Below are 25277 nucleotides of genomic sequence, written 5' to 3'. Positions count from 1 at the left end.
TGTGATGGATACATCACTTTTGAAGATGCAGCCTAAGATATTTAATAGAAGACATCTGAAATAGGAAATATCTGACATTAATCTAAAATATTTTTTGTTTTCTAAAAAAAGAATTTTGGCCTTTAAAAGAAATATATAAATCTTAAAAATACTTGACAATTAATCTTAAATATTAAATCCGAAATGAGCTGGCAAGCGAATAACGGCAGCATTCCTTTCTTAAATCTCCACGAAGGAAAAGAATTTGGTGTGCGAGACGCAATCGTTGTTGTTATTGTTACCCTCGGTGACGGTCTTCGGCATCTGACACTACGGCCTTCAGCCGGCGCACGATAGCGAAGTGCCTCCTTCCTCCGGCACACGATAGCTGTCCTCGGCTTCCCCGAAGGAACCCTAAGTCTCTCTCTCTCTCGATCCAAACCGTAGCCCTAACGATCGGGTCGGGAGAGGAATGTCCAAGGCATGGGGCGGCGTCGGCGCGTGGGCGCTCGACGCGGAGCGCGCGGAGGCAGAGGAGCGCGAGAGGCAGGCGGAGGAGCCGCTTCCGGTGAGCTCTCACGTCGCCAGTGAGCCAGACCAGAATTTCCCCAGTCTGAAGGATGCGGCCTCCTCGAGGCATAAGAAGAAGAAGCCCACCGCTATGTCCTACGCACAGTTTGCCGCGGGAAGCTTCGGCGGTGGAGCCGGCAGCGGCCGCCGAGACCTGTCCTTCCAGTCGAAGGGTCTCACCCCCGATGAGAAGCTCCACCTCCCCACCGGTCCCAGGGAACGATCGCAGGAGGAGCTCGAGTACGGTCGACTTGGCGGCGGATTCAGGACGTATGGTGGTGGTGGCGGAGGTGGCCCCCGCGGAGGATTCCCGGGCCGTAGGGCTGACGATGGCGATGGTTCGTGGGGCGGCGCCGGTAGTGGAAGGAGGGGCTACGGTGGTTTCGATGACGAGCAACGGAGGGGTCCGCCTGCTAGGGTTTCTGATTTTGACCAGCCATCTAGAGCCGATGAAGTCGATAACTGGGGCATTGGAAAGAAATCGTTTGTTCCTCCGCTGACTGAGGGTAGGCGGCGTGATTCCTATAGCTTCCTGGGTGGTGGCAGTTCATCTAGGGCTGATGAGGTAGGTCATTGGTCAACTGCGAAAAAACCACTACCATCCAAGTACCCAGGCTTTGGCTCAGGGTTTGGGGATTCTCGTGCTTTATCTGGTTCTGATCGATGGGGAACGAGTAGAGAAGGAGCAATACAGGACGGTCAAGGGAGGCAAAAACTTGTTTTAGATCCACCAAAGAGGGATGCTGCTGCACCAAGCGAGCCTGCGAGGACTCGGCCAAGCCCTTTTGGAGCTGCGCGTCCTAGGGAGGACGTTTTGGCAGAGAAAGGATTGGACTGGAGGAGCATGGACTCTGAGATTGAGATCAAGAAGACCAGCAGGCCTGCTAGTTCACATTCTAGCCGACCTTCTAGTGCACAATCAAGCAGGCCTGTGAGTCCGGGATTGCAATCAGGAGCTGCTGCAGCTGAGGTAATAGTTAAACATGGACCGAGGGTGAACCCATTTGGAAATGCAAAGCCCCGGGAGGTTCTGTTGCAGGAAAAGGGAATAGATTGGAGGAAAATTGACAGGGAGCTGGAGCATCGGAGTGTGGAAAGGTTTAGATTCTTTGTTTTCTCAATTTAAATGGTTTCTTAACTAGCTATAATTTGTAATTATTATGCCTTGGTGTTTCCAAATTCGGTCAATTTCTGGTTGCAATGCTATATGCTTTGCTTTTTTTAAAAAAATTGCATGTTTTATGCAAACTGCCATCTGACTCTGCATTTGACTCATAGGCATCGTCTAATGCACGACGCTCTTGTCGATGCAGGGTTTAGAGCTTCCACTTTGTAGGCATTGTCTAGAAGTTATATTGCTCTTAGGGCTTTGACTGGACTGTCACTCTTGAATTTCCCACCTGGAATTTTTAGTTTTGCATAGGGTTCTCAATGGCTTTACGGTGAAATATATTTGGTATCGGGGTTCTTAATTATCAGTGAAATATATTTAGTTTTACTTTTACCTATCACTCTTTTTCTCCTAGGGTACTTAATGATTTCACATAAACTTTGATATGAGCATTTCTTTTATATGGTTCAGATCTGTTTTATGTTAAGGTCTTGGTGACTTGGAAATTGTTGTTTTTGACTTCTAACATTATAAAGCATTGTTCTCCCCTTTTATGTTTTTGAACTGACATTAAGTTTATATTCTGTGAATGGGATAACAGATCTGAGACTGACGAAGAAAAGCTACTAAAAGAAGAGATCAATTACCTGAAGACATTGAAAAAAAACCCTGAGGGATTATCTTCTGAAGAATTATCCAACCTTGATAAGGAAATAGCAAAGAAGGCAAAAAATCTAGAGGATCTAACACGTTTGTTGAATGACAAGGTTCGATTTGGTCAAAAAGCCACAACCATTAGACCGGGACATGGTGCTGACCGGAGTGATACATCATCCACAAGACCACCATCTCGATCTGGTATGTCTGATGGTTCTAGGAGCATCGAGTTTGTTGAGTCCGTTGACAGACCACAGTCACGTGACGGGATTGGAGATGCATGGGAAAAGACAATGAATGACAGACGAGAGTTTCGACATGGAAGGGATAAAGGCTTCTTTGACAAAAGAAACGGGGACAGGTGCATTATATATTCCACATTTTAACTTATGTTGCTGGCCTTTTTTGTTTCTTTCTTCCTTTGCCTATAGAGAATCAATTATCGATGACAATTGTGACCTGCCAACATTACATCACATTTGGTTTTGATTTTAAGTCTAGAAATAAGAATTAATTAATAAGAAATTGTTATTTGCATTTAATCTATAATTTATTATATTTATATTAATTTTATAGATTTCTTAGAGTAGATTATCAATCATGTGATCCATACCAGTTTATTAGGTCTTAGTTATAACAATGAGCATTTTTTTGGTTGAAACTGTCACTATTTGATTAATTTGGTTCAGTTTATTCAAAGGGTTGGTTGGGTTTAGTTTATTTTCTACTGAGTTGAAAGTGCTTTATTTGCAGCCTAGCTGTGAGATTCACATGTGTCGGGAGACCGTGTTGCTGCCATAGTGCAATTTTAAAGAGAGTATATTTTATTACATTTCAAGTTTTTACTGCTATAGTGCAATTATATTAAGAAACGGAAATGACCAAATTCACTTTCAGGATGGCTGGTTCAGTTTGCAGTGAAGTGGTCAGTTTATGTTTTAGTTTCCCTTTATACCAAGCAAGATGCAAAGAAAGAAGAAACAAAAAAATAGCAACACAAGTTCAAATATGGAATATATAATGAACCTATCTCTATTTTTTCTGTCAAGGAAGTCTTTATTCCTCCCACCTTGAAACCTTCGCATGTCATTGGCTTTTTCTCATGCATCTCTGTTCCCACCACGCGATTCTGGTCTGTCAACAAATTCAATAATCCCATAACCGACCTTGAAACCCTCTCTTGTCATTGGCTTTTCTCATGCATCTCCAGTCTCATCACGTGTTTGTGGTCTGTCAACAGGCTTAACAAACTCGATGTATCAGACCGAGATGGTGGTTTTATAGATGATGTATCACTCGGGTCAGCATCTGATCGTGGTCTAATGTTAGTTGTGGCTTTTTCACGAAAGAAAATATTATCATCCAACAGAGCATTAGAAGCTTTAGATCTTTTACCTTGTTATTTTCTTATCAAGCCTAGATAATTCTTTAGAAGATAATCCCTCGAGTCTTTTTATTCAACACCTTTAGATAATTGATCTCTTCTGTAGCATATTTTCTTCATTATTCTTAGATCTGCAAGCTCATTCACAAAATATAAACTTAATATTAATAAAAAATATAAAAGGGGAGAAGAGTATTTGATAATGTTAGGAGTTCAAAACAAGGATTCATAAGTCACCAAGATCTTAATATAAAATGATCTAGTATATAAGAAAAATGCTAATACCGAAGCTTATATTAAGACATTAGGAAAACCTGGCAAATAGTAAAGAAGAGAGATAGGTAAATCTAGATATTTTTCACTGATAATTAGGAACTGATCACATGCTCCGGAAGACTATCTGATTTCCTTTTTCTTTTTTAATCCAGTTTATCATTTCATGTGCTTTTCTGGAATGTTGTGGTTTTCAGAATTATTCAGTCTATATTTATGGGTTTTTAGACTGAGACAAGTAAAGATTGTCCATTCAGTAGCTAGTTGCACTATATATTGTTTGGAAGAAGGATACATCCTGCTTGATGGTGGTTTTCATTTCATATCAAGAATCCAATTGCACAGCATTATTAGTTTTCGAGTCACTACATTTATCCAATTTTCTAATCTTCACTTTATTGTTTTCTCTATTTTTCTCAGCCATCTCAGGTCAAATTCTAGGGAACGGTGGTGAATGTTGTCGGTGTCGATTCATTGGGTTCGATGACAACAAAGACAATAGGACTCAGTTTATTTAATCCCCTTTCTCTGGTTGATTCTTTGGCCATGAAACTTGAATAGCCATGAGAATCTTTTCATCATTGCCGCACTGTTGCGGTGTAAGGTTTAAGTTTTTTCTCATGTCAAGGCAAGCAGCATCCTAATCTTATAGAATGTTGAATCTCTTAATCATCAATGCTTGAATGATGTTTCTTCTGAATTGAAGCAATTTCTTGCATGTTCAACCCTGGCTCTGTAGTTCTACCTACAAACATAGCACATTTTTATCTTGTGCATTATGATTAAATAGCTTGGTAGTTGGTGTATCTGATGACATATCCTTAATGTACTCAGAGAAACAAATGGGCTGTGGTTCTCATGCATGGTCAGCATCTTTGATGAACTCATGCCAGTGGTGGGGAGTTCTTGTGAGACAAATGAGTTCTTCTAAGCCCAAGTCACTGTAGCAGCTTGATGTCTTGTTTATCAGGCTGTTTCTAGTCTTTGTTTGATCCACAGGTAAAAGCTACTAAAAGTTGCATTGTGAGAGTTACAACCACAGATTGTGTCAAATGCTAACCTTTTCAGCAGTGTCAGTAGGAAATCATTAATACTCCGCTAAATCCATCTCTTGCCCACTGGTGACAGGTGTTTGATTGTTTGGTGCTGGAAGCAACCGATGGATACCTTTCTGCTGCTTTTGCAACAAGGAATAGAAACTGACATCAGCAAAGAAGTGACTCATGATCAAGTGGTGGAGTGTTTGTTAGGAGAAATTTAAACTCAGGAAAGAATGAAATTAACCTAAATAAGTGCAATTATAGTTTGCCATTAAGCCATCAGCAACCCTCATGATCAAGTGGTGGAGTGTTTGTTCCTAAAACTAGAATTAATCGGAAAACAACAAGCATAACTAATGACATTATGGTGTACATGACAGAGTATTTATCAAGTAATCCTGAATATCCACCTGTCTTACAACCATTAAACTGTTTAAAACTACTTTAATTGTAGCGAAACATACAGTAATCACATCTTTGCCCAGTAATAGTCGCTGGAATAGTCAGCAGACGAAACGAGAAAAGAGAAAGAACCTAAGGCACAAGCTAGTAAAGTAGACGAAAGAACTCATGTGAAAGTAATTTGATCTTGTCGACAATTTGTCAGATAAAGAGAGTCGGTTTTTCCGTTATCAAAAGATGGCAGCGCTTCTTGGCCTCTCCTCAGCAACATTAACTCTTAATGCTCGACCATCCATACTCTGTTAACATCAAGAAAGCAATAATTACTAGATGAGCAAAATATATAGAATATCAAATATATTCTCGGTTCAGAACATTTTATATTTTCCCTATTGTTACATAAGAATTTTATGATGCAACAACCTTCTATACTTGATGCAATTGCAGACAAGAATACTGAAACTAAGGCGTCCTTATACTTGATATTCAACTTTGTCAAAAAAAAGTAAGTTTCATTGTCATTACCACTGATTTGGCAATCAATATTATGTGCAAGTTCCCATTTTTAAGACCAAGCAATAGGCTTTGCACCCTGGTTCTACCTTTGCAGATATAAACATCACATATACAGCTAGCCAAATTAAATGGACTCACCTGTCCATCAAGTGCGGCAATTGCATCATCCATTTCAGCCTGTGATGCCATTTTTACAAAGCCAAAACCACGTGACCGTCCAGTCTCTCTATCATATACCACCCTTGCATCCAATACTTTACCATGTTCACTAAATACTTGCTCCAAGCGGCCATCATCCACTTGCCAAGGCAGATTGCCGACATAGATTCTAAAAGACGGCTCAAATTCCCGTGGTCTTTCCACACGAGCCCCTCTAGGAGCTGCTTTGTTTACAGTCAAAAGCCTGCCGCTAACTTCCTGTTTCCAAAATAGAAAAGGAGTTAAGAGTTAAAAACTTAACCATAATAAGAAAACAAAAATTGCTGCTTTGACAGGATTAAGAACCACTTCATGCCAGTCAAAGCATGAAAGAGAGGCAATTAGCAACATATTCATACACTAGTCAAAATCATAATTTTCTCTTGCAGAGCAAAAATGGTAGGCAAGGACTTTTAGTTCACAAGAAAGAGAAACATCCCAGGGTCTTAACTACACATACAATATACATAGAGAGAGATGACGCACTTCCTAACCTGACCAAGATGTACTCTGGTCATCGTAAGTATTTCCTAACAAAGTATACCTGAACTCAATTATCCTGCCTGTACTGCTAGTGGTTTGAATAATTAAAGAAGATCTCTAACTAGTAAAATTCCTAAGATACAGCAAATAGAGCAGTTTACCAGGGGAATAGTTCATTCTTGTGAACTATTTCATGTTTTTAAGTGATCAAAGAATTAAAAAGCAGAAGAAATTTATCAATGTTATAGAAAAAGGGCCATGATGCGGTACCATAGTATGGCAATCTTAAGACAGCGAAAGTGCTCAATGCTATGGCAGACTAATATGGTGTTCAGGTTCATGACACATACTGAAGCAACCATGACAGTCGCCATAGCTCGCCCTGTAGCAGCCAAGGCGAGTGACATAGTGGCCATAGTAGCCCCATTATTGGTGTAAACCATTTCTTCTACTACTTATGGTTCATGTGCTTTGGATTGGGTAACCATGTTCCTCAAGTCATGCCGTTGTAGAGCTTATTTTTCTTTCAGTTTGATACAGTTTCCTAGGTGATTAGAGATAAAAAAGGAAACAGTAATCTGATCTTTCTGATCTTCAAGGAAAGAAGCTGTTATTTTTAATGGTTCACCAAACACCATCTCATTCTGATCTTTAAGGAAAGAAGCTGTTATTCATGCATTTAAACTATAGTAAAATCTAGTGTTATTTTTGTTGATGATGACATCGAGGGTTGTGAAACATCATCTTACATTTCCATATTTTTTTCGTTACCCAATGCAGAACTCCTATAACAAATTTTTAAGTATCCCACTATCTTAGTTAACAGCAAACCTTTATGGAAAACTCTATAATATATTGCCAACGTACTTGGTAAAATAAATTACTCAACTTCATAAAATAAAATAAATTATAAATTATATCAATAGTCAACTTTGGCCTCATGACACCCACTTTGTTATCTGCCTTGAATATCCTTAGCCGTTTTATATTCATCATGCAGTGCTCCTAATGTTGAAGTAAGGACCAATGCTTTACCCATCGATCTGTCTGGTTTACAAACATCCTAAATGATTCAACCTAGCTTCTGCAAATAACTCTTCAACCATGGAATCTTAAGCATGTTGACACCTAGCCACTTGAGAACTATGAAACCATGTATTCGTATATCTGTCATGGTTCACTGTCAACATGTAGCACATGAACCAAAAGTTCTCAAGGTTCAACTTTAATGCAATTCAACTCCGGTAGATTAGTTCAAACTCGCTAGACTTGTTTAAGTTTTAATTGAACCAAGCCCTGGTTACAGTCTAGTTTTACTAACTTCCACTAGTTTCAGTTTCATTAACTAGGGGTCAATTGGATTTGAAATTTGGGTTTATGGTATAATTGAACAGCTCAATGGATATTAATCAAATTATTTTCCAAACAGATATACAAAAATTTGAAATCACCTATGTAGATTTACTCTAAACAATTACATAAGTAGGAATCTGACATGAATAGTTTCTTAGAACTATCCTTCAAAAGGAATTGGAGAATTTTAAGCTATTTTTTTCTTGCTAAGGAAAACATTAGACAAATAAAGACTATGCAACTTAAGAAAGACTTCCTCGAATGTCCGACAAAGAAATTAAAATCCTGTCGCAATGCACAAATGAACATCTAAAATCATCCGTTACACTGTCTACAAGTCGGAAAACACATAAACAAACTGGAATATGCTCCAGCTCCACAAGAATGACAAAATGACATATACACATAAAAAACTTACATTCACTAAAAAGGAACCCACATAAACAAGAAAAATGACAAGTATATATACAAAACATATAATCTCTAAAAAAGGAACAGAGTGGCAATCTGATAATGCTAATATCTGCTGTCATTGTCATTCATATTCATTTCTTAAGCAACATAAACCATATTACATTGATTATAATGTCAGGAACTCAGTTGGAAACTTTTTATGCGAATGTCAAGTATTGAACAGAAAAAATGGCTAAATGATTCTCCCTTTTCCACAGGAAACAAAGAACAATATTTTAATAATTACTCAAGCAACTAAGACCAAGACAGAAAAATGCTAAACCAACTTCACTGTACATGACAAGATTCATATAATTGAGAATGAAACTATTAGGACACCAGGTAAATGTATGTTTTAAATGATGCAAGTAATGTCAGCCTTAAGGATCAAGTGAATGCAATCAAGATGGAATAACACAACAACAACAAAAATATAGAGTTAGAGTCACCATAAAGATTTGTTTCATGTTTTCTTTGATACTTCCAAAAGGATACCATTGTGAGTATGCACGTAAAGAAGTTTCCCATCCAATAAACAAGGAAGAAAACTTCCCACTTAATCATTATGGAGAGAACTTACATAACGATGGAACATCTCCACGGCTTTCTCTGCTTCTTCAATAGTGCTCATGGTCACAAATCCAAACCCACGACTCTGATCTGTCTGTCGATTGTATATCACCTACGTATCCACAAGCATGGCCGAGACAATCCACTCCTATTATCAGAACCCAAAAGCACCACAAAGCAACAACAACAAAAAAGGCTAAAAAGGTCCCATTTGTTCTTCTACCTCGGCGACCTCGACGACGCCAGCCTCTTCGAAGAGATGCGCGAGCTTCTCGCTGTCGAAGTCGTAGGGGAGGTTCCCAACGAAGAGCTTAGCCTCCTCGGGTGGCTCGACATAAGCTTCCTCCTCCTCCTCCTCTTCTCCCTCGACAAACTCGCCCTCCCCCTGGGCGACCACCCCACTGTCCTCCGCCTGCACCTCCTCTCCTTCCAACTCCGAGAGCCCAGGTTCATCCCCCTCGTCGAACCCTTCCAAGCCAAAACCGCGGTCCTCGACCTCGCTCGCCTCCTGCTCCTCCTCCTCCTGGCTAGCCCAGTCGGAAGTCTGGGCCACAAGGGGGAGCAAAGGGAGCTTCCTTCTAAGGGAGATCGATGAAGATGAGCGCGAGCAGGAGAGGTGGAGGAAGGGTAAGGGCCTGGAGGAGCGGAGCAATGGGAGGTGGGCGAGAGAGGGTTTGGAAGAGAAGAACGCGGCCGGGAGGTAGGGAAGAAGGCCTTCGGCCATGGATATGGGCTTGAAGGCCGTCCCTGCCGCCATTGATTGGTAGTGAGCGAGGGAGAGGAAGAGGGAGAAGATAAGGAGAGAGAGGAGAGGAGAGGAGAGGAGCGGAGGAAAGAGGCGTCGGGGGTTTCAGATATTATGGGACGCACATATTAGTGTTGTTAGTGCCCCAATTTCTTTTCCATATATACCCTCTAAAAACTTCAAATTTACTTTGAATCATAAAATATATAAAATAGTATTTATTAATCATCTTTGAATCATAAAATTAATTTATATTTTTTAGAAAACATTTTTTATAAATAAACATAAATATAATCAAATTATCATTTAATTTTAATAAAATTTTCATTCTTTTTATTCTCTCTTCTCCTTCTTTCCATTATTATTATTTTTTCCTCTAATCATTAGTGTATCTTTCATTATTGGTGATATGAAATAATAAAAAATCAAATCAAATGGGACGATCTAAAAATCAATGATAAGAAGATGAAAAATATTTTTCTAATAAAAGAATATTTTATTATATTTTAGTAAGAGGTTGTAAATAAAAAAATCCATCAAATTAAAAAAAAAAGGTACTGGATTGATGCTCTCCAATTCATTGATAGAATTGGAATCCTCCAATTCCACATCTCAACCTCACATCCAAAGTGTCCACGTGAGATTAGTTTCGATAGGCGATGAGATCGAGATGAGGTGTCTGACGGGCGGTGGAGATCGCACAATTGGATGATTAGAAAGACGAGTACAGATTCGTTCGGATCCTCAATTACAATAATATCAACTAAAGCATTTCTTATTAATCCTTCCCCATCTTTCGCACCTCTTCCGTCGCCTTTTGCTCGCTTTCACCGCCGCCGTAATAAGAGAGAGACGATTAATGGCTTCCGTCCTCTTCGCGGAGCTTCCATTCCTGCCGCTCCCCTCCTTCGCCGGTCGGCCCAGCGCTCGGCCGCCCTCCCTTCTTCTCCTGCGACACCGGCAAGATCGCTTCGGTCTTCTCGGCGGCCATCCCTCGCCCTCCCTTCTCCGCGGCTCCTTCGTCGCCAGGGTTGGCCCCGCCCCGTACCTCCCCGACTTCGAGGCCGCCGAGGGGCTTGCTCGCGAACTGTTCGGCCGGGTGGAGGGCCTCGTCTACACCGTCGCCGATGCGGCCGTCGCGTCCTCCGATGCGGCCGCGGAGAGCTCGAAGCAAAGCGGTGACTGGCTCTCTGGGATCACCTATTATCTTGAGACCGTCCTCAAGGTCGGTGCTCTATTGAAGAACGGTTAATTGGGATTTGGCTATCCATTAACTAGGGATAAGATGTGATGACTTACTTATATGATGATTCGGTATTTCCTTAGCTATGGAGGATAATACTCGTTCAATCTTACCCCATCATGCTGGTTTTAGATGCTTGAGATTTGTGTAGGATGCAACTAGAAAAAGGTAGGAGTATGATGATCAAGTTTTCTAAAGAGGTATGGTCTTTCGGAGTCATGGAATTTCTATCCCAAGTTATTTGTTTGCAGGCCTAGAGAAAAGAATTGATTTGGAGATTAGATAGACATTCATTAGTGAATAGTTCTAAATGAAAATTGTTGTAGATATCTACTATCTATTTAATACCCCTTTGTTAGCAATCAAGCGACAGTAAAAATATATCTATGAAATAATCAGGAAACCATTAGTATGTGATGAAAAAATAGCTCCTCAAGTGTCAAAAGAAAAACAATAGTTTTTTTTTTTGCAAGAAAACAAAGTGTTTTTGTTAAAAGGTTCTTATTCCCGGTGGAATACAAAGAACATGTTTTTTTAGCAGAGTTACAAATTCACCTTTTGGAACTGTCACCTACCAAAGCCAGACAGCTGACAGCTGGGTGTTTTTCTCCTGGTCTGCTGCTCCTCCTGTTTTCTGTTCCTTTTGGATTTTCTGTTGCAGTCCTACAACAGTCCTAGAAACCTCGTTTGGTTCAACATGTGTTAATCTGGTAGCCGGCCAGCCCAAGTTCTTTTGTTTAAAGTCTTATTTGGTCTCAAGGTCCACTATGGACAACAATCATACATTGCAATAGTACCAACAGCATGTTAAATATTTTTAATGAATACCAACAACCTATGTCGCTAAATCTTCTATTTGATTTACAATGAGTACAGAGTTACTAAATACAGCAGTATTCTTGAGAACAAAGACCAGATGCCTACACAAATATAATTGTCAATGAATCGATTCAATAGATCCAAGTTATATATTTTTTTCACAGCTTTTTGAGATCAACCTAATTCTGTGTTAATCTCAACTATTGATTTCTCTGTTCCTCTGTCATTCACCTGTTGCAGATTTTAAAAGATGGACTGTCAACACTGCATGTTCCTTATTCTTATGGATTTGCAATTATCCTGCTGACAGTTCTTGTGAAAGCAGCTACATTTCCTTTGACAAAGAAGCAGGTCGGCTGCATTATCTTGTTCTACCTGTCAAACTTGATGCTTTTTTAGATAATTCTGCATTCAGATGCTGCAGTATTTAGAGTAACTATAAATAGAAATATACGGAAGACATTGCGCTCATAGTCTTGACCTGTTTTTCATCAATTTCTTCCATTTATATATGATAAAAATGAATATTTCTATCTATTATAAATCTGATGCAATTAAGATTTGAGGCATGGATCTGTAATGTATTCTGTAGCTTGTTGTTTTCTTATAAATGCATGTAGGTTCTCATTTCAACTCAATGAGATGTTGTTGTTTCTCTGTACCATCATCATCTTAGTTAGCTCGTGACATTATGAAAGAATGCTAATTAGCAGATCAAGGTGATCCAATAATTTTATATCTAAGTTGATATCATTTTAGGGAAAAATAGAATTGGACAAGCCTTTGTGATCGTCATTGCAGAAGAATCAAAGAACTCTCACTGACGTCATGAGATGAAGGCAAAAATATATTCTTGTTTACTCTAAATGAAATGGAATGAATGGCAATTTCTTTAAGAGGGTCTCAGGTAACCCAAATCTGAATTTAATAGTTGATCCTGACATTCATCAAGAATTGTACGATTTCCTTGTAAAAGAAATAAAATATTTTCGGTGAATGTTTTAAATACCATATTGTACTGGGCATGCCATCTGGTACATACAACAACAATAAAAATGTAAGTTCCAACTATTTGTGGTCGGCTATATGGATCTTTTACCATCATTGAGATCTGTAAAAAATCTAGTACATATTGATCCAAATAAAATCCAATTAGTGTAAACTTTTGGACATGGTAAGAATGATAAATTTATATTGGAACATTTTTTGTATGACACATACTATAGGTCTTCTCATATATAAACCTAGCAACTTTTAGGATGTTGACTGGTTACATTGTATTGAAATATTATTCATATGGCACATACTATATGTCTTCTTACATAAAAACCTAGCAACTTTTACCATATTGAATGGTAAATCTGTATTGAAATATTATTCGTATGGCACGTATTATAGGTCTTATTATATAAAACCTAGCAACTTTTAGGATATTGATATTTTCATATTAATTGTGATATGATACTGCTTTTTTACTTCTTTTCTCATTCATATTTTGATGACTATGATATGTCTTTGAGTTTACTGGTTCTATTCTACTAAGCGAAATAATGGAAAATCTAGATCTTATTGCTTCCTACACTTCAAGCTCAAATCTTGTAACTACAAATAAATAGTTGTTGTTTTATACTACATTCACCTATAGTAAATTATTTTTGCAGGTTGAATCAGCACTAGCAATGCGATCATTGCAACCTCAAGTGAAGGCTATCCAACAACGTTATGCTGGTGATCAGGTAATTTATTAATATAATAAGCCACCTCATTCTTGTATCCCTTTCCTATGGCTGTTGACTTGAGTACTAAATGAATTGAGAGAGTGGTTGGTGATTAAAATGTTCACCTTCCTTACATACAACAAAGGTTGTAGCTGTCTGTTTTGTACAGCTAATTGTTTCTGCCTCTTTGAGGGGTTGCCTTTTCGAGTAAACACATGGGGCTTGTACTGTTATCATATTCCTGTTGTCATTTTTGTTGGTTTCTATTGTTTATATAGAGAATCTCTTATGAAAATTGAGAATTAAAATAGCTATAGGTTATTTTACAGAAGATAAGTTTGATACTAGAACTACTTATGTATTCTTAGAGCTATAAAGGTTGAGGTGTTTCTCAAGATACATTGTTCGTATATTTTCAGGAAAGGATACAACTGGAAACTGCTCGCTTGTATAAATTGGCTGGCATAAACCCTTTGGCTGGTGAGATATATAATTGCTGTCCCATGCCTTTTTTCTTTTGATTTTCTGTTTTTTTTTTCTGTAAAGGGGAACTTCCTAGTTGTTATATCGATGATTTTTAAGAAATAATATCTTCATTTTTACTTTTTATTATTTATAATTTTTTCCCTTGGCAGTTGCTTTTGCAGATTTTTTGGGATCCTTCTAAGCATTTTATGCTTGCCAAGATATAATTGTGGTACATAAAATTATCTTTCTATGAAACAAAAGCTAGAAATTCTGCATATTGACGGTTAGAGCAACACATACACACCATTGGGTCAGTGGAGCTATTTAACTGAAGACATTATAGTACATTGAAAGCACGCCATGTATCTTATCAGTTCACATTCCAGAGAATTTGCACTTTTAGCATTTTGATCACGACAAAATATAGGTTGTTCCATTATTTCTTAACTGAAAATATTTTGATATATGGATGACAACAATATTTTATAGATATAAAGTGCTATCTAATATCTATAACAATAACAACACAAAACAGTAATGTCTCAACTATTTGGGTTCGGCTGCTTGAATCTTTTGTTGCCGTTTAACCGTAAAAAGTCATATTCTTGATTAAATTAAGAGTAATTAAATCTTATGCATTATGGTATAAAATAATATCTTCACATGCCAGAGGATTTGTTCCTTCAGCAGCCTTTTGATTTTGATGCGATCAGTCAGTAGTATGAGTCTATAACACCTTAACTTGAACTTTTGAACAAAAAGTATATTCTCATGTCCTCCCAAGAATTGTATTATACAGGATTGAAGAATCATGTGTCATGCCTATGTGTCTAGCATTGGGTGTTGCTTTTTCAATCATGGCATTTTTAGTGTGAGAATGTGGCTGCATCTTTGTGGCATACTTGAATTACATTCTGGGTTATTTCATGCTTAAGTTCTGTAATACTTGGTTTTACTTGCATTATTTAGTTATAAACTTTGTATGTTTTTGATATGATATGACTCTTCTATTAGGGCATTCACGTATGTGAGGAGTGCAATAGGTCAACCAAGGAAGAATAATTGAGAAGAAAGAGAATTCTACAGAATTGTCACAAATTTACTTATATAAACAGAATAATAAGTCTTCAAATGAATTTTAAGGGTTTGAAATCACCGATACACGGGTTACTAATGCCTTAAATTCAATTTCAACCATAATTCCATGTTATACTAGAAAACATGTAATAATTTCTACAGCATCTTTGCTACACTACTACCCCCTTCACTCTATTCAGATAGGGATTAATAATTGCCAAGTTGTCCTGTCCTTCTATAGTAAATAGTACTTAGTTAGAACTTTAAGTTGCTTTCCATTTGATATAGACTGCTGGCCTTCTCCAAACGTGCATAGGAATTCTTGTTGAAGCAAATTTCCATTTCTATTTTTTTCTGATATAGTCCAGCTGCTCCTAAATGAAATCCAACTCAAAAACATACATCAGGAGCCTCCAGAAATCTGGTCAGGTCTCATCTTGTGAAGCCAGCTGGAGCTTGGCTTGATCTACTTAGGCTGGTTTTCAGTCGGTTCCGATCTGTTTGTTAACAATTGCCTATGAGATACCAGCCTGGTGTATATGATGGTTAGAAGTTGAAAGTAGAACAGAATTTAAAAACTGGCACTTATAGTTATACTGGTTATTATGTGGTTTCTTTGCTTAAAAATCCTGTTGACATTTCTTGCTAATTTATCCGTGTTTACCTTCTTGCACTGTTTTTTGTGAATGTTCAGCACCTTCTTTAGCAATTGGCATATGCATTTGTATGGTTGTAGAGATTTGTTTAGGGTAGTAAAACTTTTGTTTGAGTGTTCAAGAAATTTCTACTTTCAGTATGACCTAATCAGGATAGGCTCAGAACATAAGCACTCTTTACTGAGGACTGCCGTATAGTGTACCAGACCCATACTGGTCACTGGCCAGACCAGTCCTGTACCAATTGGTACCAAGACATGGTACATTGGTATGTACCGGTGTTTCGAAGACAAAGAAGGAGAAGAGAAAGGCATAGTGGAGGAGGAAGAAAAAGAAGAGGAAACAAGAGGAAGGAAGGGAAAGCAATGGAGGACAAGGAGGAAGAAGGATGAAGAGAAAGCGGTGCAGGAGGAAGACGAATGAAGAAGACGAAGTGGTGGAGGAGGAGAAGGAAGAAGTAAGAAGAGGAGGAGGAGGAGAAGAAGAGGGAGTGCACTAGGGAGATAGGCGGCAATGACAATGGTGGTGGCAACGGCATCGTGAGAAGAGGGCAGTGGCTAGAAGAGGGCTTGCTTTCACGAGCCCTCATTGCTGTTTTAGGGTTTTTTTTAATATGAGTTGGACCAGACCGTCCGAATACATACCACTCGTTTGGTACAGCAGTCCTTGCTCTTTACTATAATTTTATCTTAGTTTGATTATTGTGTATCCTTTGCGACAAGTACATGTATATGCATGCTTGGCAATTATATTGGCATGGTAGAGACTTGTTACTTACTGCAATCTTTACAATGTCATTATACACCACTTCGTATGTCCTTGCAATAGAATTGCCTTTGTGTTTCAAGCATTGTGATTGTTAACTGTTATCATTGCATTTGATGTAATTTCTTGAACATTTTCATCGTCAGGATGCTTGCCTACTTTGGCAACAATCCCCATATGGATTGGACTATATAGGGCTCTGTCAAATGTTGCTAATGAGGTTGCAAATTTTATCAATTGATTATGTTGTAGATTTATTTATCATCTCTATAGATATCTGACCTTGAAATCTATATTTAAGGGACTCCTTACTGAAGGATTTTTCTGGATACCTTCTTTGGCTGGTCCTACTACAATTGCAGCCAGGCAAAATGGTAGCGGAATCTCTTGGCTTTTTCCCTTTGTTGTAAGTATGCTGTATATGATTTTTTAATATTGTCATTATATTTTATAGTTCTAAATGTAGCTTCATGTTTGTCTGATAAAATTATGGAGTACTGAACAATTGTCCTTTGAAAATGCGCTCTGCCAAGTTTTGCAAATATTATGACATTTACTGATGTATGATAGTTGCAAAAATCATACTATCCATATTGAAAGAGTGGTAAATTTGTTAATGAGCAAATGAGGACATGTCACAATCTTGGATGTGATATAGATGGGCTAGTCATAAGCTCTCATTTCTTTAGAGTTTAGACCAGGGTTTGCCGTACCGAACCGTACCGCCTGGTACGGGCGGTACGTACCGGTCCGACAGGTTGTCGGTACGTGGACCGACAGTTACCGGTCCGAGAGTACTGTAGCACTGACTGTAGCACTGTAACAGTGCTACAGTACTTGGTACACCTGGGTGTACCGTTCGGTATATCGTACCGTACCGATACCGAGCCCGGATCGAAATACCGGTACGGTACGGTATTGCGAACCTTGGTTTAGACTATACAAGTGCTCTAGCTTTGTGCCTGAATATTGAATATAAGATCATCATGCCATTTTCCGGTCTTGGCAATACTCTCTTTTAGAGTTTCTAATTCTAAACATGTTTAATAATCATAATTAGTGCCAAATTTGTCGTTTCAAGCAAGATTCCTGTGCGGGTCCATGGTCAGGCCACTACGGTCGATTCCTATGTATCGTGTGTTGATATGTTGGAACTTATTGTGAACCGTTAGGGGAGGGAGAGGAGGGGAGGAAGAAGGAAGAGGAAGAATGAAGAAGGGGAAGAAGAAGAGGAGGAACAAGAAGGAAGAAGAAAAAGGAAAAAAAGGAGGAAGAGGAGGCGATGGAGGAGAAGAGGAGGAAGCATGCTCAAAACCATGTTGGGGCATGTGGTGGGCACATGATAACTTTTGGTGTGTGGAGAGGGAGAAGTCACGAGCCGTAATCATAACTTTTGACTTCTCTTCAAACATTTTTTTTAGTGGACCGGACTGGACCACCCGAAATGGGGGTGGTCCACATCGTGATTTGGGCTTGAACAGAATAAATTTCACCCAGCGAACTGCACGAAATTGCCATCACTGTTTTAAAGGAACAAGGGCCATCGTGGTATCCTTGTTGGCATGATACATGCAGATTGTATGGAACAATTATGACAGTGCTAAGATAGAAGCTATAACCACATTAATTTGGGGTCGGTGAAATATGAATTGGATATGCTATCAGATAATGAGAATAGTGTTTGTAAGTGATGGAAGAATTTGTTATCAATGTGTACTTCACAAATACTCAAAGGTAATAGAAGGCACATTATCTTTTCTACTGTCATCAAAAATTATTTTCATATTGTCTATTCGTTCTAGTTCTACCACATAAAGAGAGTGCATTGTTGCAAGAGGTGGAGAAAAAGAAGAAATAGTAGAGGGTTTAGGAGAAAATTAGTCATAATTCTTGGCACTAGAATTGTAAAAGGAAGACAGATATCAAAATTTTTTAAAGAATGTGAAATCGATTGTACAAGTCAGCAGCATGTGTTTAATATTACCAAATAACCAGCACAAATCCAAAAAACTCTTGGACCAGATTCCTATCAAGTCTGAAACTTATTTTATACGTGGTAATGGAGACTTATTTTATAAACCATCTAACGGAGCTATATAAGAACTTGAATTAGGGTTTTGTTGGAAATTTTCCTACCAATCTATGCACCAAAGTTATACCAAAATACCAACACCTGTTGTTTCAAGAGGATGCCTTAGACAAGGTGGCCACCTTTGCATTTTTGTCTAAGGCCTCGAAATCCAATTGACGATCAAGAATGCGAAGGCAGCTAAATAGTGCTTATCGCTTAGGTGGTTTCTTTAATCTGGACATTAAAATTGTGGAGCATGTTCCCCAATAAACCATGAAATAACTGATTATGAATTGGTAAATCAAATTACATCTCTTAACTTTCCGAGTAAAGAGTTGCTGCATAATTTTCTTTTTCCAACAAAGTGAGAAGAGGGAGAGGATGAAAAAAGAAGGATGCACTTACATTTTGGGGAAAATAGATGACTTCTGTGTCAAACAGAAGTTATGATAGTAACTTTTCCTTTCTCCTCTTTTTTCTCCTCTCCTTTCTCGTCCGCTTTTTCCCCTTCCCATCTTTCATGTGGTTCAAATAGGGTTGAAGCTGTTAAGGTAGCACTGGCTCAACCTTGCATTCTATTAAGGGCAAAATTTATTTTATGGATTAATTGGTAAACATACTCATTATATTGATTTTTTAAGTATATTAGATACATATAAGTTTTTAATTTTTTTGCATTGTTTTGATAACTTAACTGTTCTCTAACCCCAAGATGTGTGTCGAATCTTGGCTGTTTATCTACCACATAGTTTTCGAATATTGTTGACATAACCCTTGTAGAAAATTAAAATAGTGACAGTACTTTTCTGATAACAGGTGTTGAAAACCAGGAAGTTCATTTAAATATAAGATAGTGTTCGAAACTAGGAAAATTATGTTGATTTTAAATACAGTGAAGTGTTTCATGAAACTAGTCTCTTTTCTGTGTCTCAAAAGAGGCTGTCATTCATTGACCTGGTCCAGCTCAACTTGCATCAATTAAATATATGAAGTTCCTCTTTTATACTAGCTGTTAACCATAATTATTAAACTTAATAGTTTTAGTTATTATTTACATGACTTTTAGACTCCCAACTATGTGGGACCTTTCTTCTGTTCATCTTACTCAATTGTGTACTAGCTATGCTTTTCACTCGTTATACTCAGTTATGTTAATTATTTTTTTCAAAAACTAAAGAAAGGATTCTCATTTATTTTGTGGCTGCTCATGTTGCAGGATGGTCATCCACCCCTTGGGTGGTCAGATACATTTGCTTATCTTGTTCTGCCAGTGTTACTTGTTATCTCACAATATATATCAGCACAGATCATGCAGCCAACACAGGTTAGTTTATTTTTTAAATTTTCTGGCAAATATCATCATGTTACATGCATACAAACATTTGTATATCCTTAAAAGTTGGGTATGGATCTATATGATCTTGATTAGTTCTTGTATGAAACTATGGGTAAGATGCTCATAAAGCCTTTGCATCTGTAAGCAGAGAATGTAAAGTTACTGGGTTGGTTTCTGTAGGTTTTGTGCCTATTTGTAATTCCATGCATGTGTTGATCATTCAAATATCTCATATCCTTTATTGATTGTTATAGTAGATATTGTCTTTGAAAGTGAAATCAAAGTTTCTTTCTAAAATCTGAAAGTGCTATTTCATTTTTAGATGCAGCTGAAACTTCAAATCAAGGATTGTTTGGTTAAGAATCTTTGAAAAGGTGATAGGTATTTTTAGAAACTTTTGTACCATTGCCTCCAATTATTGAGGTGCCTCTTTCCTTTACAATAACTTTCTGAGCCATTGTTCCTTGTGTCCCGTGGTCTTCGTTTCTTACCTTTTTTTTTGCTTGAGGCTAACACCCTTGTTTTTTGTTTCCTCCAAAAGAAAAAGGCAAATTGCTTGATCAAATTCTCCTCTACATCAATGCTCATAGCTTTTCAATATCTTGTCCTGCACCTTATCCAACTTCTTAATTATTTAATTCTCCACCTTGTATCTATGCTTTACACAACGTAGATTGGCAAAGTTTTATTAACAAACAGGACTTTTAGGCCACTGCACCAATTTCTCTTTCACATTAACACTTTCTATATTTGTATTTCTCATTCTTCCTAATTGACAGATTAAAACATAGAAATTGTTCTATGCTCCCGGAAATGTATGTGGTTCACCTCGGACAGGTTGATGCCTAGTTAACTTGATTCAGTTTGCAAGAGTCATTTGTCAGAGGGCTTGGTATTTTTATTTTTAACATCAGGGGCTTAAAGTGGTTCAGTCTTGCCACCACTTCATGATGTCACCTTTTTCATCGTGGTTAAGAGGCTCATGGAAGAAGCATTTCACACGAGTTATTTACTTAAATAGTTTTCCCTAGCTTAGGTGGTACTTTCTGCCTCTTAGAAAGCCCTCCAGAATTGAGACTCTCCCTCTAAGGTTAAAATTTTCATGTGTAGAATCGTTGAGACCAAACAAGGGCATACTCATTCTAAATCTGCAAATTAGGAATGCCATTTAGACTATTTGCTACCTTCTGCTTGGTTGCAGCTTGTCATGAGTTATTAGTATGTTTCACTGACAAACATGTTATGTACAATTTTCTCAGGACATATAATCTTTTTGGTCAGCTTGCAGAAATGTAGAATTAAGCTTGAGTGCATTTTGAAAGAGTGCATCAACATGATTCTGAAAAACTACGTCTATTTCTTGATACTGGGAAGAAAGCAAGATTGATTTTTGTCTTTATGGCTTTTCCTTTAAGCAAAGGTTGAAGCAGCTTTTATGTAACTTCTTTTGTACATCTCTCTTATCATAAACTTTGCAAATCCTGCAGCTATGATTCTTTTCTAGCAACAGAAACAAAACATCAAACTGAGTAAATTACAATTTTTGTGGATTATGTTGAAATAGTCTTTTTAAAAGTTCTAATAATTGTGTAACAGGGTAATGATCCTAGCCAGCAGAATGCTCAAGCTGTAACAAAGTTTCTTCCGCTGATGATTGGTTACTTTGCTCTTTCAGTTCCGTCAGGCTTGAGTCTATATTGGTGAGCAGGTGTCATTGTCTTTCATCCACGATTCTATGATGTTTTGCTCTCTGTGAATAAGTTCTACCTGTGGTTTATCATAATTTGATGCGATGTAAGGATTTTTGGCCTCAAGGGAGCTATTTATCTATCCAAGGCAACAGTAATAATGTTATCATTTACCTCCTAATAATTCGTTAAGACATCACTGTACTATTGCCACAAGCATTCTACACAATTCATTGATTGACATTTTGCATTCTGTTGGAGTATTAATAATTTTCTCCATGCAGCTGGCAAAATGGAGGATCTGTAGATAATAGAAATAACTGTTTAAACAAACCAATTGGCATCATGCCTCCATATGGTAAACCTAAGATGATTTTTCACAAAAGCATTTTTTAATGCAGATTCATGGCTCTTGTGTTTGAATGAAGTTTGGACTGGGTGGGTTTTTGTTACCTTGCTGTCAGGTCCTGGCTGTCCATATTTCATAACGTGTTATTTTACATTGCTATATTTTTATGAAATTGATGTGTATAAACACTACATTGGATTGTCTCACTATTAAATATTTTGGTCTGCTTTTCACTTATGAATTCATGCGGCCTGTAGTTTCTTCTGTTTCTTGGAGCACCTTTTCTCACTTAGATTACTTGGTGCTATCTTCTTATTTCCTAACATAAGACAGTTTAAAAGAGTTTGTGTACAATTTTAGACTAAACTTTTAGTTTAGTCTAACATAGTTTGGTTATGTGACATTGCTATGGGTTCTAGACCTTTACTTCTAACCTTTTAGTTCAAACTGTTTAAATGTGTATAGCTCCTAGAAATAGACAGCTAACTCCATCAGTCTAGCTAAAGTTGATTTTGCTTTTTGAATGTTACATTTTTTATGTTTACTTCTATATGATCTGAAATATGAGGTTTATGGAACTTTATAGCAGCTATTCATAGCAACTCCAATCATAATACTATGTGGAATGAATACTATGTTGGCCATTTATATAATAGGTTGTTCGCTATGTAGAGTATCGGGCACCTTAAAAGGCTGTCGTTAACCATGTAACATCTGATCAGTTTTTTTCATTTTGTAGGCTGACAAACAATATTCTGAGCACTGCACAACAAATATGGCTTCAAAAGCTGGGAGGTGCCAACAATCCAGTTCAAGATTACATTAATAGTGCATCCAGAGATGAAGCCTCCGAGAGGCAGAAGACACCATCCTTAATGCAGAAGTCTGTTTCTGAGATTGAAATGTCAAAATCCAGTCAAGGACAACAAGAAGAAATATCTGATGGATTAAGACGTGGTGAAAGGTTAACCTTTGTTTAATATCTCTCAATGGTCTTACTATAATAATCCATTGATTGAGTTGCATGAGTTGCTAAGCAGTTTGATGCAGGTTTAAGCAAATTAAGGAGGAAGAGGCTTGGAGAAGGAAGCAAAGGGAAGAAGAGAAGAAAAGGATGCAGGAGGGAGCTGAAGATTCCTCTGTAATTATTATGCAAAGTTTGGAAGCTACATCAATTGATAGCGATAAATCAGTTGAGAAAACTGATAATATGGTAAAAGCTGATAGTCTCAGTGGCAATTCATGTTATATTGTTGTTCGTGATTGTTGATAGAACTTTTGTTTATTCGTATTATTGGCAAATAAAACAGGTTTTAAAGAAAGAAACAGAACTGCATGTGTCTCCGAGTGAAAATGGAGGGCTTAACTCAAAAACCATGACCACAAATAAGGATGGACTATTTCTTCAGAATGTCCATAAGGTACCCTCTGCACAGCTAAGGTTTTTTTCCTATTGTGTGAGTTTCATGTATGGATTTAATTCAAAGCTCTTTCGAAGTGCACTGATTTGTAAGACGAATTATTATTTATCATGCTCAGTTAGTAATTGCATAAAGGGATATATTTGGTGTATATTATGTTATTATAGTGGTTTCTACTTGGTTCAATCAAACTCTAAAGAAGTTGTACCCGTACCAATGAAAAGCATGGATACCATTGTCCCCGTCCTATTGAAACCTGCTTTTATACTTCACTTTAACTCATTTTTTAACCTAATATAGTGTAGTTATTGGTTTCTCTTACTTGAAATGTGAGGGCATGAAATTCAAGTGTACAATATATATTGGAGTACCTTTGTCATTTGGAGTGTAGATATGTTAGGGATCTTGGAGATGTATCAATATTGATGTTTCTTATGTCATCACAAGGGTAAAGAGAAAATCATTAAATTTCAGGTGGAATGAGTGGGGTATCAAAACCATGGAATTCAGGTGGAATTATTCCAAGGAATCAAAACAACAAGATGACGCATGGATTTTGTTATTTTGCATTTAGTGGCTGTTTAGAGAGGAATAAATAGGCATTACATAATAGTACGAGACATTTTAAATTAGCTTGCTGGCTATGCATGTAAGCCAATATATCATCATATTCCCTTGAGGTGGGATAAATTGCTTGAAAGATATTTTGATCTGAAAGTTATGCTTGTTATGTTTGAGTTTTGCTGGCTATAGCCACATGAAATCTTTGAAGACCCTCCTATCCAAAGAATGTTGGATATATATCGACTCATCTTATTGTGGATTATGCCTTATTTTCAGGAACAAGCCGCTTCCAATGGTGACCAGACTTCAGAAAATTCCCTTGATGAAAGAGATGAAGAGACAGAAATCGACAAAATTTAGCCAGTCAGACATTTTCTGACAAAGGAAATCGGCGTAGTCTTGTTGTTTCATGTGTTTATTTTAATGGCAGAGAAGGTGGTCTTTTCTTTACCTATTCTATTGGTGGTGTTGCATCGAGTCCCGACCACCTTGGCAAAAATAGTTGTACCTTTTGTACTACAAGATCATCGGTTTGGGGAAAAAAAAAGGAACTTCTGAGCAGTAGGCATAAAGTATTTAGGAACAGCAGCTTAATGTGATGATTAATTTTGTTTTCTTCATGGTACCTCAAGCTGGACCTTCACTGTACAGATGGTAATGGTTTGGAATCTTGATCCTTCTCCAGCCTAGCCAGCAGAGAGTCTTAAAAGTTTCAGATTTGATGCTGTTTCATGTCCTCAGTCAAAGAATCAGGTTGACACTTTTCCATGATCTTCTTTTGTTTTCTCACAATCCATGGTTGTATCGACTTCCTAAAGTTGTCTATTTTTGCTTCAGATTCATTTCATGCATCAACAAGATAAGGGACCATCCGAAACTTCTGTTCCGAAGTTCTCCGACTTCCGAGCTGAGGTGGCTACCTCAAGAGCCGTCCGATGAGAGCAAAAAAGAAAAAAAAAAAAAAAAGCAAGAAATCCTTTTTTTATTATGCCTAGACTTTCTGTTGTATACAAACATTTAAGTTTAAGATGTTGCTGCCACATTTCAACCCCCTTCTCTTGAGATGCATGCAAGTAGAAACATGTAGAGTTTAATCTCCTGTATGATGAACAGGCTATTACGCAGTCGACAAAGTTATTAATTATCTATTTTGATATTAACACTGGTAATCACCCTTCTGTTTTTCCAATAAATTCTTTGGATAGAGAAGTTTGACTCTGTTGCAAAGTTTGTTAAGTCAACTTAACCAAACAACAAAGTTGACAAATTTCTAATAGACAGCATCATAAGTTCATCTCTGATAAATAAATCCTACAGAAGAACGATGTCTCCACTTGTAGGGAGATTAAATCTAAACAATAAAAAGAA

General features: G+C 37.6%; 3 protein-coding genes across 3 annotated transcripts; 2 read left to right on the top strand and 1 right to left on the bottom strand.

Annotated features, from left to right (window-relative positions):
• Positions 1-237: 237 nt before the first annotated feature.
• Positions 238-4674, top strand: LOC135674581 (eukaryotic translation initiation factor 4B1-like). Its single transcript, XM_065184553.1, has 3 exons — positions 238-1647; positions 2262-2678; positions 4395-4674. Exons 1-3 carry the CDS (start codon positions 452-454, stop codon positions 4426-4428), a joined length of 1647 nt encoding a protein of 548 aa, XP_065040625.1. The 5' UTR covers positions 238-451; the 3' UTR covers positions 4429-4674.
• A 710-nt stretch (positions 4675-5384) lies between these two features.
• Positions 5385-9850, bottom strand: LOC135674584 (28 kDa ribonucleoprotein, chloroplastic-like). The gene is made up of 4 exons (XM_065184559.1): positions 9213-9850; positions 9000-9101; positions 6071-6349; positions 5385-5715 (listed from the first exon to the last, which is right to left on the bottom strand). The coding sequence occupies exons 1-4, from the start codon at positions 9744-9746 to the stop codon at positions 5647-5649; spliced, it is 984 nt and encodes a 327-aa protein (XP_065040631.1). The 5' UTR covers positions 9747-9850; the 3' UTR covers positions 5385-5646.
• Positions 9851-10533: 683 nt separating this feature from the next.
• LOC135674579 (ALBINO3-like protein 1, chloroplastic) lies at positions 10534-25069 on the top strand. The gene is made up of 13 exons (XM_065184551.1): positions 10534-10959; positions 12037-12147; positions 13458-13532; positions 13934-13994; positions 16627-16700; positions 16782-16886; positions 19768-19875; positions 21484-21587; positions 22664-22888; positions 22975-23137; positions 23235-23345; positions 24186-24662; positions 24747-25069. The coding sequence occupies exons 1-12, from the start codon at positions 10594-10596 to the stop codon at positions 24267-24269; spliced, it is 1587 nt and encodes a 528-aa protein (XP_065040623.1). The 5' UTR covers positions 10534-10593; the 3' UTR covers positions 24270-24662; positions 24747-25069.
• The last annotated feature ends 208 nt before the right edge of the window (positions 25070-25277 follow it).

Source organism: Musa acuminata, chromosome BXJ1-5, assembly GCF_036884655.1.
Source record: "Musa acuminata AAA Group cultivar baxijiao chromosome BXJ1-5, Cavendish_Baxijiao_AAA, whole genome shotgun sequence".
Lineage (NCBI taxonomy): Eukaryota > Viridiplantae > Streptophyta > Magnoliopsida > Zingiberales > Musaceae > Musa > Musa acuminata.
This window is presented reverse-complemented; position numbering and strand designations above follow the sequence as displayed.

Coding starts and splice junctions, on each gene's coding strand:
- LOC135674581 (XM_065184553.1), top strand. CDS start 452: ATGTCCAAGGCATGGGGCGGCGTCGGCGCGTGGGCGCTCGACGCGGAG. Junction 1,648..2,261: donor GAGCATCGGAGTGTGGAAAG/GTTTAGATTCTT, acceptor ATGGGATAACAG/ATCTGAGACTGACGAAGAAA. Junction 2,679..4,394: donor GACAAAAGAAACGGGGACAG/GTGCATTATATA, acceptor TATTTTTCTCAG/CCATCTCAGGTCAAATTCTA.
- LOC135674584 (XM_065184559.1), bottom strand. CDS start 9,746: ATGGCGGCAGGGACGGCCTTCAAGCCCATATCCATGGCCGAAGGCCTT. Junction 9,102..9,212: donor GCGTCGTCGAGGTCGCCGAG/GTAGAAGAACAA, acceptor GTGGATACGTAG/GTGATATACAATCGACAGAC. Junction 6,350..8,999: donor TGGAGATGTTCCATCGTTAT/GTAAGTTCTCTC, acceptor TTTTGGAAACAG/GAAGTTAGCGGCAGGCTTTT.
- LOC135674579 (XM_065184551.1), top strand. CDS start 10,594: ATGGCTTCCGTCCTCTTCGCGGAGCTTCCATTCCTGCCGCTCCCCTCC. Junction 16,701..16,781: donor TGTCAAATGTTGCTAATGAG/GTTGCAAATTTT, acceptor TCTATATTTAAG/GGACTCCTTACTGAAGGATT. Junction 19,876..21,483: donor AGATCATGCAGCCAACACAG/GTTAGTTTATTT, acceptor ATTGTGTAACAG/GGTAATGATCCTAGCCAGCA.